The following is a 17,194-nucleotide window of genomic DNA, read 5'->3' on the forward strand; positions in this document are numbered from 1 at the left end:
TATTATCATTATTTTTTGTTATTTAATGGTTCCAGTTATAACGATGTGTAATCTTATAAAGCGTTTGATACGCGCGACATTTCTAAGTACTCCTGCAAGCGATGTTCATGAACGATGAAAACAAACACCACGTACAAGCGATTAAAATTGCAAGAGAGACTACTAACAATCAATAAAAGAAATGTAATTCGGTAAAACATTTAGAGAGACAACAATTTTCATTCACGAAGACAAGTATTAAAGTGTCTCTAAAAAACCTTAGTCTTAAAGCTTAAGCTTAAGTTTATTTTGTTTTACTTTCAGCCGGCCGCCCGGTGTTTGTTTTTTTTTTTCAAAGATGAACTCCTCGAAGCAAGAAAATCACTCAAAGTTTTCTTTATACAGCCAAATTTATAACTACATATTCTTCGGAACGTTTTTTTTCTATATGCCCTGAGAAAATATATCTGAAGGCCTTTTAAAGTTCTGTAAGCTTATATCAAACCTGATACTAGATCAGATCATTGACTCAAATCTTTAAAAAACGTGCAAAAACTTGCCGCATAAACTGTGCTCGACTTCATGAAATTAGATATAACAAAAACAAACATCAAATACAATCATTACTCAGGCTTACCATTCGAGATTCAGTTCCTGAAAGATATCAAGGAAGGCCATAGTTGCTTGAGACTTTTAAACCCTCTTACGCATTGAGCAAGGTGAAAGTCGAAAACGATGCCATCCGAAATCGGATTACCCAATTTTGACAAGCGACGCATTTCTCAACCAAAAACCCAATAAACAAACCAGCCATGGATAACAGAAGACTCTTGATAGCAGCTATATTTCATTTTGTACATCCAGTGGAAAAAGACAGTTAAAAACATCACAAGTTGACACAAAACTCTGTCAGCTTTAGCTGTCAAAGTAAACAACTTTCAAGATGCTGCATAAATTTCCAGCATGAACTCACCTGTCAAATTTTGACCAATCAGAGTACAAAAATCGGACGTAGAACGTGACCAACGCGTGACCATGGTAAGAAAAGGTCTTCCCCGCCTTTATTTTTAAAAAAGTGGCTGAATTTTCGCGTCCGAGGTCAGTTTGAAATCAAAATCTTGACAGTGCGGGGCCATAGTGACATAAACACGACATATTTCATATGAATCATTGGAAAAAATAGACTTGAGCCTGCGATCATTTAAAACTGGTAATTTGTCAGCGGATAACTTCAGAAAAGTATTCGACCTCGATGGGTCGACACTTGAGCCCGCGCTACGGTCAGGTGATACTGGTCAGCAGATATCCTGTTTTGACAGCTGTCAATTGATCACAACATTGATGTGCAATTAGTTTTCTTTTGGGATACCAAACCAGCTAGAAAGTGTGAGAGTAAACATTGGTTTCCCTGTGGTGCGGACGGACGGTCGGGTGTACGGTCACGTGATTACCAAATTTTCTAGGATGGGTAGATTACCACATTTCCTTAGCTATGGGGCTCCGTCCACGCGCGCGCTTTGCGCGCGGGTGGAGCTCCGCTATAAGATCGCCTCAAGTTGTAAATAGTATTTTTGCGTAGCTTTTTACGAATGTTTGTACATAGGAAATTTGTTTGTAAATAAATCATTGGTCGAATTTAATCGCGGCTTGTTTCCTGACTCGACGCACACGACTTACACTCGAGATCTCCACGCGCGCCCAGGGGAAAAAACACAGGGCTAAAAAGGTGCCCTTTCTGCCCTTTCTGCCCGATCTGCCCTTGAAAATCAACAATAAATTTCGTGTCGCAAATAGTTTTACTCAGTTGGTATCTAACATTCGTCCTGTCAACATATTATGAAGAAACTAAAATGTAAACACTGCCCCATACCGGGATGTCATTCTAAATTTTTAGTTCGATTAGCAAATCATTTAACTCAAGTCTGCGAGTTATCGGAGATAGAACGAAAATATTGGTTTCAATTTGCAAAATTACAAAATACCAATGCGATTCGTGTGTACGACAAGGAGGCTGAACCCAAAAGAATTTTTTTCTATAAATGAGAGTACGCACAAATCGCATTGGTATTTTGCAATTTTGCAAATTGAAACCAATATTTTCGTTCTATCTCCGATAACTCGTAGACTTGAGTTAAATGATTTTTTTAAGATTCCTGCGCAAAAAAAGGAGTAAGCGGTCCCTCCTATACTACTCGGAAGGCCGAGCTCCTGAAACAAAAAAACAAGGAAAAAACTATAACAACTATAAAAGAAGCTTAAATATGAAAAAATGGAATCAAAATTGGGTTTTATTTCCTTCATTTTGGTATTATTTCCTTGAGAAAAGAAAATTATCGCAAAGGACATGCTTGTTAGAGCCAAAATATAAAAGGTGTAGATGTGCAGCCTGTCACCCCTTGCAGTTTTTCACTAAATATGTTCAAATCAATATCAAATCAATCAATAAAGCTTTATTAACGGTATCACTTCATTAAAAATGCTCTTCCAGTGAGCCGTTTACATAACAAAATTTTCAGAGAAACTACATTAATGCTAAAATATATCTATATATTAAGAAAATCTATCCTATAATTAATTACACAAAAATCAATCAACCTTAAAGGTACATTAAATAACTAAAATAAAATTCTATCTCAACTCCCTCAAGGCAATCCCTGGTTCGAGACAAAGATAGGGCAGACTCGAAAGAATTGAGATTTATCTCGTCCTTCAGCACATTTTCTAGGCCATTCCACATGACTGCTCCCCTATAGCTAAAGGCCCTCCTAACAGCTTCAGTACAGGGCCTTGGTACAAAAATGTTGTTCGAGGCACCTCGCACGTTGTAGGAATGAACCGCGGAGGTTAGTTTAAACATGTTCTTTAAACTCTCAGGGTAACGGTTATTTAGAGATTTAAAAACACGTATTGCGAGCTGTTTGGAGCGTCTTTGCTCAAGGGTATCCCATCTCAAGTCTTGGAAGATATCCGCAGATCTTGTATTATAATCACTAAATGTTATAATTCTCCCAGCCCTATTTTGCAATCTCTGGAGTCGGTCACACAGGCCTTTTCCCATACATCCCCAGACTTCGGAGCAATAATCCAGTTAAGTATCCAGAAGGCTAGAGGGGGCGATCTCAAGTAGATTAAGGCCTGGTTCTTTACAGATTCCTTCGAATTTTAAAGAAAGGTGGTCTAATGCAAAGTTTTTTTTAAAGATATCTCAGGTCTAATAAATCAAGGCTTACCATAACTAAGAAATCTTCAAATTTCATTTTAAAAATTGTTTATAACTGCATCACGTGACCAGCCACGCCCCGGTTTATGGAGAAATTCTTTTGGGTCGAGATGTCCACCCTGTAGAAAGCAAACCGTTTTTCTTTTGTAGGTCCAAACAGTGGCTACTGATTGCCCGTACAAATTGTTAAGATTCCAGCCATTCCGAGCTGATTTCGTAGACACTTTGTAGGGTCAAAGTTTTGATTAAGAGAAACTGGACCTACCTGTTTAGCAAGTGGTGAGCATATGCAATTTGCATAAAAATCACAAATGTCTTAGAACCAAGCCTTAATTTCTTGAGATTTCCTCTCCTGTAGTGAACAGTGCAACCAATTTCGCATTTCATAAAAGCTTTGGTGATTTTATCAGTACTACATTGGCAAACAAAGGTGCAATGAAATAATGCATTCTTACAAGTTTTACTCTTTCGTTAGGGATCAAAGTCTTAAACTGGGTGAAATACATAACAAATATTTTATAATTAACAACGGTTTTTACTTATTAACTGAGATTTACCGACATTACATAACCTTTATTTTACCTCAAATTTTAGAGTAGCTACACTATATAGCTAATATCTTCGACAACGGACAAGGATCTAAAATTTTTACCGACTTCCCACAAAGTAACTGAATTTTAACAGACAACCGACAAGTAGATCCCCCCTCTTCCTCAATTCGGACCCTCACTTAACATGAATTCTTCCTTCAGAAAGTAAGAACCTATTTAAGAACCTAAGTAGCCTTAATTTGTGCTAACTACCATTTGATGTAAGAACCTGTTTAGGCTAACTTGGAAAAATGCAGGTTTCTAGTTGTGGGTTTTTACTGCAGTCTGTTTGTTCCCGATTTATTATTATCTGCAGCCGTTTTTGTGTCGTCTCGTTGCTTGACTGGAGCGTAAGGAATGATCCAGGCGCCAGAGTCGCGTGGCACATTATTTATTAGCTGTTATTTTCATCAGTTTACAATTTAACTTAATTGTCGAGAGAATTAATTTTAATAGTCTATGACACTCTGAGTCCATAATAGTTTATATGTTATACGGTAGAGAACTGTATTCTCGTTTCTCGTCTGTTAAAGATTTTGGCTGGAATTTCTAGTAAATTTCGCGAATTTGGGCTTGTGATTACTCTAGTCAGTTATTCGACTTTGCCGATGTATTCAAACAAGATGCTGTTTAAGGCTGCTTTGCGACGTCAAGCATGACAACATGAAGGTCTCTGTCGTATAAAATCTCGATCAGGCGTCACCCAGGTCAAAAGCTCAGGGCGTGCTTTGGTAGACTGTTAGCAGTCTTTGATTTTCTTTGCAAGATTACTCGATGCGTAACCCACGAAGGCGCTGTGTTTGTAATCTCGTTGGCTGGGATATGAGCCGGACGGGTCTTAAAAGAAAAGACGGACTGCAAGCGGTCTAATTAAATTGGCAGATAAACATTCAAAAGGCCTGTGTTGTTAAAGAAAATGAACAAAAAAAAAAAACAAATAGCTGATATAGCGATAATTTGTCCAGGAATTCAATTCGTGTTCGACAACTATAAAATGAGGGAAAGAAAAAAGGGGGTCATCGCTTTCGTGTTTGCGTTTCTGGTCTTAGGTCTTCGCGGTCTTCGTTTTCGGGGGTTGTCGTTTTCGTATCAACCGATTCATATCACCCATATAAAAAAAGAGATAAGTATTCTAACCATTCTGTGACTTGTTTGTCAGACTCAGGCAATGCGGGGTAATATAACCTTTATGACGTGCTTATTTTAGTAAAATTCTAATCTTATGTGTTATGTGCCTTTCAGCGAAGGGGTTATCATTACAATACGCTGCCCCTGGTTTCAGTCGGAGCAAGAAAAACCGCTTGTCAGAAGTGCCATAAAGAAAGCATTCAGTGACAACAGAAAAGTATACATTACATGGTTTGAAAATGGAAATTTGGTAGGAAATCCAGATGACCTAATCCACTTTTTGACGTCATACCCGTCTCCACAACAACCTAGCACTGTTGCTGATTGTCATAATGGGTAAACAGTGTCTTCCATACACCTGGAATTACAAGATTTACTTAGCCTCAGGAAAAACCGTGTTGGCATTAACGCGCATGCGCAATGGAATCATCTCGGACCAGACAAATCAACCAGAAGATGTCCAGTACTGGAGGCCTGGTTTTGTTGTAGCCCGTGAAATTAAGGATGATCTTTATAAAAAGAATGCAAAAACCTCTAACGGGGAACTTTTCATTCTAATGACCGAAGAAGGAAGCTTGATATGCCACGTAGACAAAAAGGATGTAAAAGAATGGGAAAATTTTATTACTCTAGGTCTAGATGAAATCATCGTGTTAAAAACGCAATTAAGACATGGAAAGATTTCCTTCGAACCTAAAGATTTGGTTGTTAACAAGGAAAATTTGAGGGTTCCTGAATATGAAATCACAAAGTTGGAGAAAGATTATAAGGAGACTCCTACTGCTGACCTTTTTGTCACGTCTGACCCGAAAGGAAACTCGCGATGTATTGTCAAAGTGGGTGCTCGCTCCCAGATGTTCACTGTTATCAATGTACTTTATAATCAAGCTGCTGGAAGAAAAGCGCATCTGATTGAGCGACTTTTCGGGAGTTTAAATGACTTATTAAACTTAGGCTGAGACTGCTTCAGTGAAGACCACTACGTAAAAGAGTTCTCAAAATTAGAAAGTCAACAATATTAAAATTAAGATCAAGTGAAGTCACTGTCAAGTGCGTATAGTTATTATGACAGGCAGGATATTTTAGGCTAGGCTAAGAACTACGTACAGCTGTATGTACGGTTTTGACTAAATTAAGGAAAAACAGATGTCCTTGCCTTAAAATAAGTGACCGCCAATTATCAATGGACAAAGAATGGTGGAATCGGTTTTTGAATCGCTGAATTCTGGTCACAGTGAGTAGCTCAGCTTTTGGGAAGATTTGGTAGGGTTATCTTCCACTTAAAGTTATAGAACTTCACATGTCCAAGATATCGAGTTGTCTGATAAAAAATCACGAAAGTAATAACTACCACCGTAGCCTGCTGTTGTTTGGGGACTAGAACTGATTTGCTTAGGTTGCTGTGCAAGTGTCTCGGGAGGCCTTTACTAAACCAACTCATGCTATAGTTCACTTTTTATACTCTACGCAATGTTCCGTTACTACTTCAAGCAAGGAATAGCGAACGCACTAGCTGGCTCAAAATACGCTGGCAATGTAGAGGCGACTTTTCGCTTCCTCTTTCAAAAATAGTACCCCAGAGTTTCTCTTTTCTTTTCGCTTACTGAGCATTTAGTTATGCGAAATGGCTTTTTTCTTCTCTGTTTAGGAAGGAGTTCGTTTCAAACGAAACGGTGTTTGCTGCTGCGTCGGTCGGGCGGGGGAGAGACACACAAAATATTATTTTATCAGATTAGTTCAAAGTCACTATTTACTGTAAGACGTTTCGATGCTATGAGAGACTGATCATGAGCGGATTAAAGCTACTCTGGGTTTTGTGGCTTAGATGTATCGACTGACGGAGAAATGTGTAAAACTTACATTAAAATAAATTTAAAAAGAGCTAAAAAGGAGTTGAATGAAGAAAAGCGGTTATTGACTACCTGAAGATTTACAGGGATGATTTAAAAAATAAATTTTTGATCAAGATTGTTTGCAGCTTTTCTTGCTTCCTTTGAATGGCGCCCCTGAGTTTGCTCCATGTTTAATTTATCATTTCGGCATTCACCTTAAGCCTTCTCCTTGTCTTAACTAGTGTTAATGTTAATCCAGTGTTGGGGTGGAAACGTCAGCTTTTAATTTCGCTCTTTTGCGTCTGAGTGCCCTCGACCATTACAGTCGCATATACTTCGACGCTACTGACTTGATAGTGAATGCTGTCATTAACCTGTCCTTCAACCAGCCAGGCTATGTAGCATATGCAACATTTTATACAGTCTTTTTTTAAATCAAGATTCTTAAATCTGAAGAGTACTCCACAGAGTGCGTTGAAAGCCCAGTTGTTTCGATGACATTCTAGTCAAAATGAAGGACTGAGTTACAGGAACCTCAGATGAGCATGTTAAATGAAGTTGTCTCGATCTGCAAGCCCTGCAACCAGCCCCGGGGGTACTCCTGCCGCGGAGAATTCTTGGTGGGGGTATGCCGCCCGGTTCTCCAAATCCTGACCCGATCTCAGACCAAAAAATGTCATTTTCCACACCCGTTTCTAGACCTGGCCTTTAGGCAAATGGCATCATTTCTTAGATTAGAGTGCAAACAAAAAATTTCTTCAAATATATATTTCGAATTCGAATATTTCTACTTCGTTCTTATCGCGTGGTTCCCTCGAAAACCATACCCGATTCCCGACCAAAATGGGCAAAGTTTATAGATTACCTGTTTTCAGACCAAAAAGGGCTATTAAATTAAACCATACCCTTTGCAGCGGCACATACTTATATGGCTTATATAGCTTTTATAAGGGAGTACCCCCTTCCCCAGGGAAACCAGCGCAACAGGACAAAAGGTCCTTTTCAATGGCTACGCTAAACAATTATCCAAGAAAGGTTCAGTAATTTGACAGTACTAAACAGCTAGCCGCAAAGCCGGATGGCGCAGTGGTGAGAGAGCTCGCCTCCTACGTACGAATGTGTCCCGGATTCAAATCCCGGCGTCGACGCCATATGTCGGTTGAGTTTGTTGTCGGTTCTCTCCTTTGCTCCGAGAGGTTTTTCTCCCGGTACTCCGATTTTCCCCTTTCGGCGTATTCAGAGAATCCGATTTCATGACAGTAAGCAAATAAATCACGCGAAAATTATGATTCTGCCTCCCCTCAAAGAGTCTGTTAGGTATGTTAAGTTTCGTTTAATTGTTACTATGAGCTCCTTCGTCGTTTCTTTAAATCAGTTGTAACTACAAGAGGGGGACATTGGGGATTTGCGATGTTGCGGTGTTGGGCATTTTTTCATGCGGTGTTGCGGTGTTCTTAAACCTCACGGTGTGCGATGTTTGCGTCTAAAAGTCTGCGGTGTTCGGTGAAACGAAGTTATCTGCGGTGTCGCAGTTTCCATTTTGAAGCTTGTCAGTTCTAAATTTAGCCTCCATCATGTTTGATTTGAAATAAAATACACTCTAAGGGTCCTCTAATACTCTCTAGTTAATATTAAATACGCTGCCCGTCACCAATCCTAAGCCTGTTTTTCATTTATATTAAGTAACTTGATAAGCAACGTGACCTTCGCGACCCGGATCGCCACATGTACGTCCGTCAGGCAAGATGAGCGAAAACCTTGCGACTGACGCAGCTGATCCTGTCGATCCTGAATGCGTAGTTCATTGCGTAGCTTTTTTTTTACGAGGAGGGCAAAGGTGGAGAAGACTATAGGTGGAAAAACAAATTTCGATGCTCCATAAACAAGGAGGAAAAGAGACTCGCGAAGTTTGTAGAATGCATTTGGTAAGTAACACGCATTGTCTCTGTATCTGAATATCGTAGCTAGTCTTAACTGTATAAGGTCGTACGGAGGTCAATCTGATATCTGTCTAAACCCACTCCAAGGTCGTTCGATCTTCTGGGACCTTTAAGACGCTGTTTGGATCACTATTTGACCTATTTTTGTCTACTTTCTCAAATGGCTCAAATAGCTATTGATATCAAGCGCGTGAACGGGCCGCGGGAGACTAGGGGGGAGGGACAAGGGGGAGGGGTAAGGTGTATTTTTTTTTTGTTTAAAAAAGAAATAACAGAGAAAAAAAAAAAGAAAGAAAGAATAAAACTTCAAGCCAACGTGGTAACGCGAAAACTACCTTGTACTGACGCTAAAATCATCAGACTGAAAATAGATATTGCGGTGACGGTGATCCACCGACTTTTCTTGCGGTGATGCTGTGTTCGGCAAAATTTTTTGCGGTAATGCGGTGTTCAGACCCCCCCCCCCCCCCCCCCCCCAATGTCCCCCTCCTACAATAAATACTATTTAGTCGGAATCAGGCTAATTGCATTTCACGGCTATCTATAATATCGATGATTCCTCCGAACAGTTATTAAAATATCTCTTGTTCGTTTCAACTAATAAAATATGTTAAGATTATGGTGTAAAGTTCGATTCTTCAGTCCAACAATATTTAGAGTCCAGCCCCTTTAATTGAGGAGATTGTCCGCCGGCTACTTATGACGTCATATCTCGTAATCATAATAACTGACCATCACTAAACTTGTCTCAAAATGTATGCGAGGGAAAAACGAACAGGTACTGAAAACGTCAGGTGATGATGTTTTATCGTCTAGGAGAAAACTCAGGAAAGCATCAGAGGGGGAGTGAGAACCACCTCCACCTCCCTTCGTCCCCCTCTTGTACGTCCGGGGGTTTAATTTGTTTACCGGTTTTTTGCCTCTCAGATGTAAAAAAAATACCTTTACCTGCACATAGGGGAAAATTAAATTGTAATGTTATAAAGAGAGCTAAAGCGATTTGTCAGACTATTTAACAATTATCTGTGGGCTGGGTTAATCTGATTACTTCTTATGAAGCTATAGCTTAGAAATGGCTGCTTGCGGTCTGGATTAAGCGGACGAAAAATTTTAGCACTTTATGTAACAGACATCAAAAAAAATTACTCAGGTCAGAATATTTTCAAGATGTAAACCAATCAGGGTCCTTGTATGAAATGCACCAATAAGCGATCGTTGAAAATTGTGTGCCAGGGTCTTGTGTGAACGCTAGCTTCCATATCTCAAACCCCACTTGGATACCTTGTGATGCCTACACAAAGTAATTGCGTATATGTATACAATTTCACGGTCCTTCGGCTTTCTTGGAAAAGTCGGAACACATTTTCAAGCGAAGAAAAGGTTTCACACTATAGCAAAGAGAATACTTAGAACAAGGCCGAAAAAATGCAAAAAAAGATCCACCTTTTCAACTGTGATCAACTCTACGAACTCCGTGTCATCGAGGATTTACTGAACTCCTCCAAACCGATGCTGCATGACAAACTTGGTTTCGATTTCACAGTGAAGCATCACTACTTCCCCCTAACTGAAATGGATGAATTGAGTGAGAAAGCTATTCCCGCACTAAAGATGGATTTTGCAGTTTTCGTCGTTCACGCTCACGAGTCTCGTCTGTCGATAAACGATGGCCGCGGTTATACCAAGGTATACAGAGCTTTAATGAAAGCCACAGGTAAGAATTCAAAACGCCACCGCTAATACGTCTTATATTATTACAAATTAGTTTGAATTGCAAATATACATTACGGATCTTTGTGGCCGGATTTATGTCGACAAAAAGTTTGAAATTAATGCGGTAACCGTCAGGCTTCAATCGACCTCAAATTTTATCAACAGATAACCGTCAATCGTCAAAACGATTTCTGTAACGGAGCGAAGCTGGGCCGCGCCGATGTCTAATAATAAAGTGGTGTCACATAACGGATTCGGGTGCTCAGACCATACTGCATAGCTTTTCATGTCGGTATGATAAGCAGCCCGAAATGGTGTGAAAATAGCCTTAATCGTCTTCTTATCGCCGAGTAACAGAGCTGTGCGAGAATCTCCGTTATTCTTGTTTTGACGGGTGACTCATTGTATGACTGTTTTATGTTTACTTATTACCATAGATGGTACAGTATTTACACTTTTATCCTGACCAAATATTTGAAAATAGTTATATGTTATTATAAATTTTATTGTAAGCTGGCAAAATTTCACATAATTTCATAAGTGAAAGACCACAACGAACTCCAAAACCCGCGTGTACTTTGATCTTGAAAAATACAAAGGTTATGAATATTCACTTACATTTAATTTCTTAGATGTAATTTCCATAACCGTCAACTGTCTAAAAGCCCTAAAATTTAACCTCCAATAGTCAACATCGGAAACATTTAACTGTCAACCGTCAAAGCTCAACCCCCATTGAGACCCTCATAAAAGCGTTGGAAAGCAATGCGACACAGTTTTGTCATGCACACTCCTCCCTTTAGCGACTTGTGGAGTCGCTAATGCGACTAACTTTTACTCAGCGGCGACTAAATTTTCACGCCTTGTCGCCAACCTGGTCCCCAAGATAGGTGACACTCTTCTTTAGGAAAACGTACACTGATGATAATCTGTTATCCTTTACAAAACTAACGGATAGCTAACGGTCTTTCTAACGCTCTAACGTTTTGCCCAAATGCTGTAACGGTTTGTTCAAACCCTCTAACGATTTGTCTAAACACTTGAACGATTTCTTCCAACTCTCTAACGGATTGTTCTTATGATCTAACGGCTGGTCCGTCTAACGTTTGTCATTTACTTGAAACAGGATTGTGAAAATCACAAGTGATGAATTTGACGGAAGTCTTATCGACTTTCGGGCAAATCGATCGCAATTCTCAACAGGTAGTCCTGTGTTTCTCCGGGAATGACCTTTAGCGCATCGATTAAAAACTATTTCTTTATGTCGAACATGTATCTCGATTGCAGACTCGATAGCAGATTAGTGTGATAAAAGTTTAAGCTAATCGAGAACGAACGGCGCTTATTTCTCGAGCTTCTTGTAAACAACTTTATACAAATTCTGTTGAGCGTAACGACCAAAATAAAAGCTCTGCTGTATTTTATTGACTTCTAATTCGATCACGGGCTAGGCAACGAAATAGATCAAGTTTCACTGATGTTCATTTCTGAACATGTAAATACATGCGACGCAAAACAAACGTTTGCATATTTTGTTCTTTAATAACCCAAATAAGCTTTTGTGATTCCTCAGGTTTGTTTATCTAAATGTGTATTCCATTTCCTGAACCTTAAGCTTGAATAAATGTTTGAGGAGATTTACTCTTGAGTGCAGGCTCATTTTCCCGAGCACCGGCTGGTATCGAGCCTCGAGCGAAAACCGTTTGAAGGAAAATTAAAAAGGAAGTCTAAAGCATTCTTTTTACGTGAAGGCTAAGTAAAAGATGTCAAGTTTATTGTATTCCATTAATTCTTGAATTATATATTTTTTGGCGACTAGAATACTTGTTCTGGCGACCAAAAATGAAAACTTGGGGGCCAGCTGGCCCCAAGATTTTTTTCTGAAAGTCGAGCACTTCTTGAACAATGTTGTGACTGAAATGCGCAACAGTGGTTATGCAATGCTAAACTAGAGCCTCTGTAACCCTTACACTCCAGAAAGCAAGAAATAACCAATTAACTAGGGCTGGATACTTTGTGTAAAACAATAAAGTGGAAGCCGAATGAAAGTCTAAGTTAAGCTTTGCTTTAAAGTCTTACTCATTGTATTCTGATGAATCATTTTAGTTGTTTAGAGTGATTTAAAGTGCTACTACGATCAAAATTTAATGTCAAGTTTGTCACAAAAACGCTTTCTTTTCAGCTTATCAGAAGTGGCTGTACCTGATTCGGTCATTGAAATGAACTTTGGCGCCCTCTAAGTGAAAATATTGAGCTTGAAAATGTAGGTTTTTCGCGTCCGCCATTACAAATTTATGTTCCCGTGACAAAGCTATTGTTCTCTGATTGTGACGTCATTTTCTGAACACGCCAAGAAAACAAACCTGAACCGTGAGAAAACAGCGAGCGATTCTCAAAGCTTCGCTCGTCTTCGCCCGATTCTCGAATTGTGAAGGAGAAAATCGTAGATTACGATGACTCTGTAGAACCAGCACCGACTGAATATGAGAAAGTCAAATACTAAGGGCAGCCAGCCTCAGAGAAGGAAAAAATCACACTTCACCAAGTCGTAGAACACGCCAAGAAAACAAACCTGAACCGTGAGAAAACAGCGAGCGATTCTCAAAGCTTCGCTCGTCTTCGCCCGATTCTGGAATTGTGAAGGAGGAAATCGTAGATTACGATGACTCTGTAGAACCAGCACCGACTGAATAAGAGAAAGTCAAATATTAAGGGCAGCAAGCCTCAGAGAGGGAAAAAAAACACACTTCACCAAGTCGTATTTTATGCAGTTTGTGCCGACGGAGATTCGGACTACTGGTAGGTGTATTTGTATACGTACTAGCTATAATAATAATACACAGGCAAGACGATCGAGAGTCCGCACCAATTTCACCTACCTTCTAGCCACTCTCAAGTGCTCATTTATCCAAGTGTAGATAAAGTTTTGCTTTATAGCTCTTCAGGCACAGCGAATCAGAGTGGGTAAAGTTTTCAGTTCAGCTAAGTTTCAGTTCTAAAGCAGCCAGCTCGTTGTCATATGCATGTGTTTTTTTTTTACCATCTTAAACGGACTGCTGTCCTTTATTATTGAAAATTTAATTGTTACGTTAGTGTTACGTATCTGAGCTGAGGACTTTAAAATTAGATCTAATGTTAGGTTCTCTTTGTCAGAAAAGTTAATTTCCTCATTTTCAATATAAATAGATAAATAAGGGGATCGCTCGCTCTTGATTTGGTATATCAATTTAATAATTTTCAGTGCTGACATTAAAGACTGTCACATTCTTTGTGTCTTTCATGTTTTTTTGAAAAGGCTGTGTCTGCCTATGCCTTCCCTATCGATTGACTGCAGATCATTGCAGCAACTTATAAATTGCAACGCTAATAAAAATTCAGAGATTTCACCTCATCCAACTATTGTCAATGATATCCCCTTGTATTCCCATAACTTTTATAGATAACTTTATGAAATTGTTGTATGTGACGTTTTTTTAAAAATTTATTTATTATTCAAACCCAGGTGTGCATTTTTGGGATGCTCTCTTTACTGGGACCAGCTTTGAAGCTTTGGCTAGACAAGAAAATATATACAGTGGAACGGTTAACACAGACATGTTATGATGTCTATATTATATGGGTGTCCGTATTATCTGGGTGTCCATATTAAGTTAGCTCTCCGGAAAAAGTCACAGACACGTGATTTATGTGATATATAGCATAAAGGAACAAGGAGGAAGAAGGGTAGGAACAATGACTGTAGCAAAAAGCCAAGGACGTGAAACTTGTTAAGTAGGAGGCAGAAAATTTATCAAAGGACTACAAACAGGGGATGAAAGAAAGATGTATCAAAATCAAATGCGTCATGCTATTTGGCTGCAGATGTTTTGGTAATAAAATCTTATTAACCCGTGAACTTGGTACAACGTCTACAATTGGCACATCATTGTGACAAGAAAAATAGAAAGTGCCTGGGCAACCAGTGTCTGTAAAGCTGGATTAAGAATATATAGGAATTTCTGACTTGAAACACAGAAAAGTGGTTGTTGTCCACATTAACTACTGTGCTAACTACCGTGCGTACTAAGCCGGTTAATTTTAAAGAAAAAATGTATGCTTTTCCTCAGGACAAACAAAACTGCCTGTTATATATGGATGTCCAATTAAGTGGGTGTCTGTAGATCATAGAGTACTGGGTTATCACTGCATTAATAAATTATTATTTGCAACTAACTTTATGTATTGAAAAACTAAATGGTTCAGTACATCACTAGGTTGCACGATTTTGCTGATAACACAGTGTGCCATAAATTCACTGCCTCTAGGAAGAAGTGTTACACAGTGGAAATTATGTTTATCATGGAGGCCCATCCTTGATTGTGCTCTGTGGGTTTTTCTTGCTGGTTTTTTCCATTGTAAAATATTATTAGAAACTAGCATTTTTAAGAGTTAAAACCCCTAAGAGGGCCTGGGAAGCAGTTTTTAATGTGCGCGGACCGGTGACCACCTACATTGAGGTGAGGGGGGGGGGGGGGGGGGGAAAGCAAATTGCAAATTTGGCTGTTCTCTCTTTGTGGCTGTTTAGAACTGTCAGATTACTGAACCTTTCTTGAGTTATTGTTGAGCAGAGTCATGTTCATAAATTTCAAGCCGCTGAAAAGTACCTTTCTCCTGCTGAGCGTGATTGCACATGCTGAATCCACCACTAGAAGTTTGCAGATCATGATATTACACTGTAGGTTCCTGTAATGCCTTCAGTTTGTCTAGCATGTCATTGAAATGTGCTAGAGACCACATCATCAGCGGATATAATTCGAGAAACCGTAGTTCATGGAGTAGTCTTCAGATTTAATCAAGAACCTTCATCAAAAAAGACTATTCTGCATTGTTGCAAATGCTACATAGCTTTGCTAGTTTGAAAATGCAGAAATCTAGGACAATTGACTTTTTAAGGCTTACCACACATCAGACTGGTGGGATCAAAACGGACCAATAATAAATTTAGATGCTGGAAGATTCTTATTCCAACAAAGGTACTATTCATATGAAAATGTATATTACCTCTATAACGAAGTCCTCGGTTGAACAAACTATTTTTTTTAATCCAGTAATAGTAAAATATAAAGCAATATGAAAAAGAACCTCGATAAAAGTTAACAAACCTCGTTAGAATAAACATATTTTGCCAGTCCCTTGGCCCTTCGTTATATCAAGGTTCCACTGTACTTAATTTTATTTATTTATTTTTCAAAAAGTGGGGAAGCCCCTTTGCCCTGCATGGGCCCTGCCCTAGCGTGGCTTAGGCTATATAATACCCCCAAAATAGACTATGCTAAATCAGGCAACAAAGAACAATAAAATTGCAGCCTTTAAACAGTATTACAGCCCTTGGCTTGTTTATAGTAATCACTGGTATGACAAAAAAATAATGGATTTGTATATTGCACACGGTACGTAAGACCTAAACTTGTCCTCCAGGTTCTTAGCTGGGGCCTCACATTTATCTTGTGATCAATAAGTGTGCAGATCAATTGTTACAGTAGGGTGGACAGTGCCTTTGTATGTGGTAAGGGGCCATGAAGCTTCCTCATTTATAGGAATAACATTAGTCTATCCCATATTAAAAGATGCACCAAGGTTTTTGAGGTAGCAAGGCTGTGCTCTAAGAAAAATTGAAAGGAGCCCAGTGCTCCGGACCCGTGAAATCCTGGGTGCCCAGCACATGATTTCTATCAAAAAATTTCCTTGTTGCCCCGGAACAATAGTTAAGCACCACGGGCCAACTGGGTGCTGGTAGAGCACAACCTTGAGTAGTCAAACACAAAGCAGCAGTGATGAGCAGGGACCATGAAACTATCTCATACATGTACATAACTCTCAGTTGCAGTAAATATTTCAGTGACTAAGCCTTGGTGATTATTCATTTTTAACTTGCAATCTGTCAGTCACATCACTTCAGTGATTCATTGCATGAGTGCCCCTGAGTTGGAGTTTACATCTCAAATTATGATATACTATAATAATTATTATAACTATTCAATGCGAGATTGCAAAACTTTTCGTTATTCACTCAAAAGAATAACAATACACAACATTCAAGATAGGATCACAATTTTATTTTAAAGACCACATCAGTAAATGGTAATAATTCTTGCTGTATTTTACAAAATTGCAAAAACATTTTTTTGCAATAAACTTGTGCGGGGCTCTCTTGCTTTAGCTCGTGGTTTGAACTGACAATGTGTCTGTGCAGTTTTAATCAGGCTCTGAGTTTTGGGAAGACTAAAATTGAAAAAAGCATACCTTTTGTTTAGTGAGGGTTATGGCGACCAGAATGTTGGAAATACTAAGGAATTTACTGTATATTAAAATATCATACCATTCAAATTGCACCATGATCCTGATAGATTTTAATATTTTATAATAAAAATTTACAAATAGAGCTTTAAAGCTTTTTATAAAAGCTCAAAGGAATGTTAATAGTGGTAACAGAAAAAATAGTACACTACAAGAGCAAGGTGTGAGCAATAATAGTGTTTACAAAACTAGAGGGCTCTCTGTGATCTGCTGCCTTAGGGCAAATCTTTTTGAAAGTTTCCTAAAAGTTTCGTAGTCGTCGCGTTCAAGTCGAAGAAAGGTCTAAGAAAAAAATGATCTTCGATGACTTCGCCAGTAGTAAAAGCAAAAATCACCACCGGCGATATAAATAAACTTAGCAAGTTTTGCGAACTGTAAGCTTACCTCCATACGCTCCCTCTTTATGCGAAGATTTCTTTCCGGATTCAAGATCTGTCGATTGATCTTTCTTCCATA

The 17,194-nt window shown here is 38.9% G+C and overlaps 2 protein-coding genes across 2 annotated transcripts in view; both read left to right on the plus strand.

Moving 5' to 3' along the window:
• Positions 1-17,194, plus strand: part of LOC140949510 (D-inositol 3-phosphate glycosyltransferase-like) — a 172,579-nt gene that overhangs the window by 82,789 nt on the left and 72,596 nt on the right. The gene's annotated exons all lie outside the window — the stretch shown is intronic.
• LOC140951139 (uncharacterized) overlaps positions 10,065-17,194 on the plus strand; it is a 51,896-nt gene continuing 44,766 nt past the window's right edge. Inside the window, exon 1 of the mRNA XM_073400354.1 lies at positions 10,065-10,403. Coding sequence (XP_073256455.1) covers positions 10,115-10,403 — 289 coding nt within the window. The 5' untranslated portion in view covers positions 10,065-10,114. The remainder of the gene's footprint in view (positions 10,404-17,194) is intronic.

Source organism: Porites lutea, chromosome 10 (assembly GCF_958299795.1).
Source record: "Porites lutea chromosome 10, jaPorLute2.1, whole genome shotgun sequence".
Classification (NCBI taxonomy): domain Eukaryota; kingdom Metazoa; phylum Cnidaria; class Anthozoa; order Scleractinia; family Poritidae; genus Porites; species Porites lutea.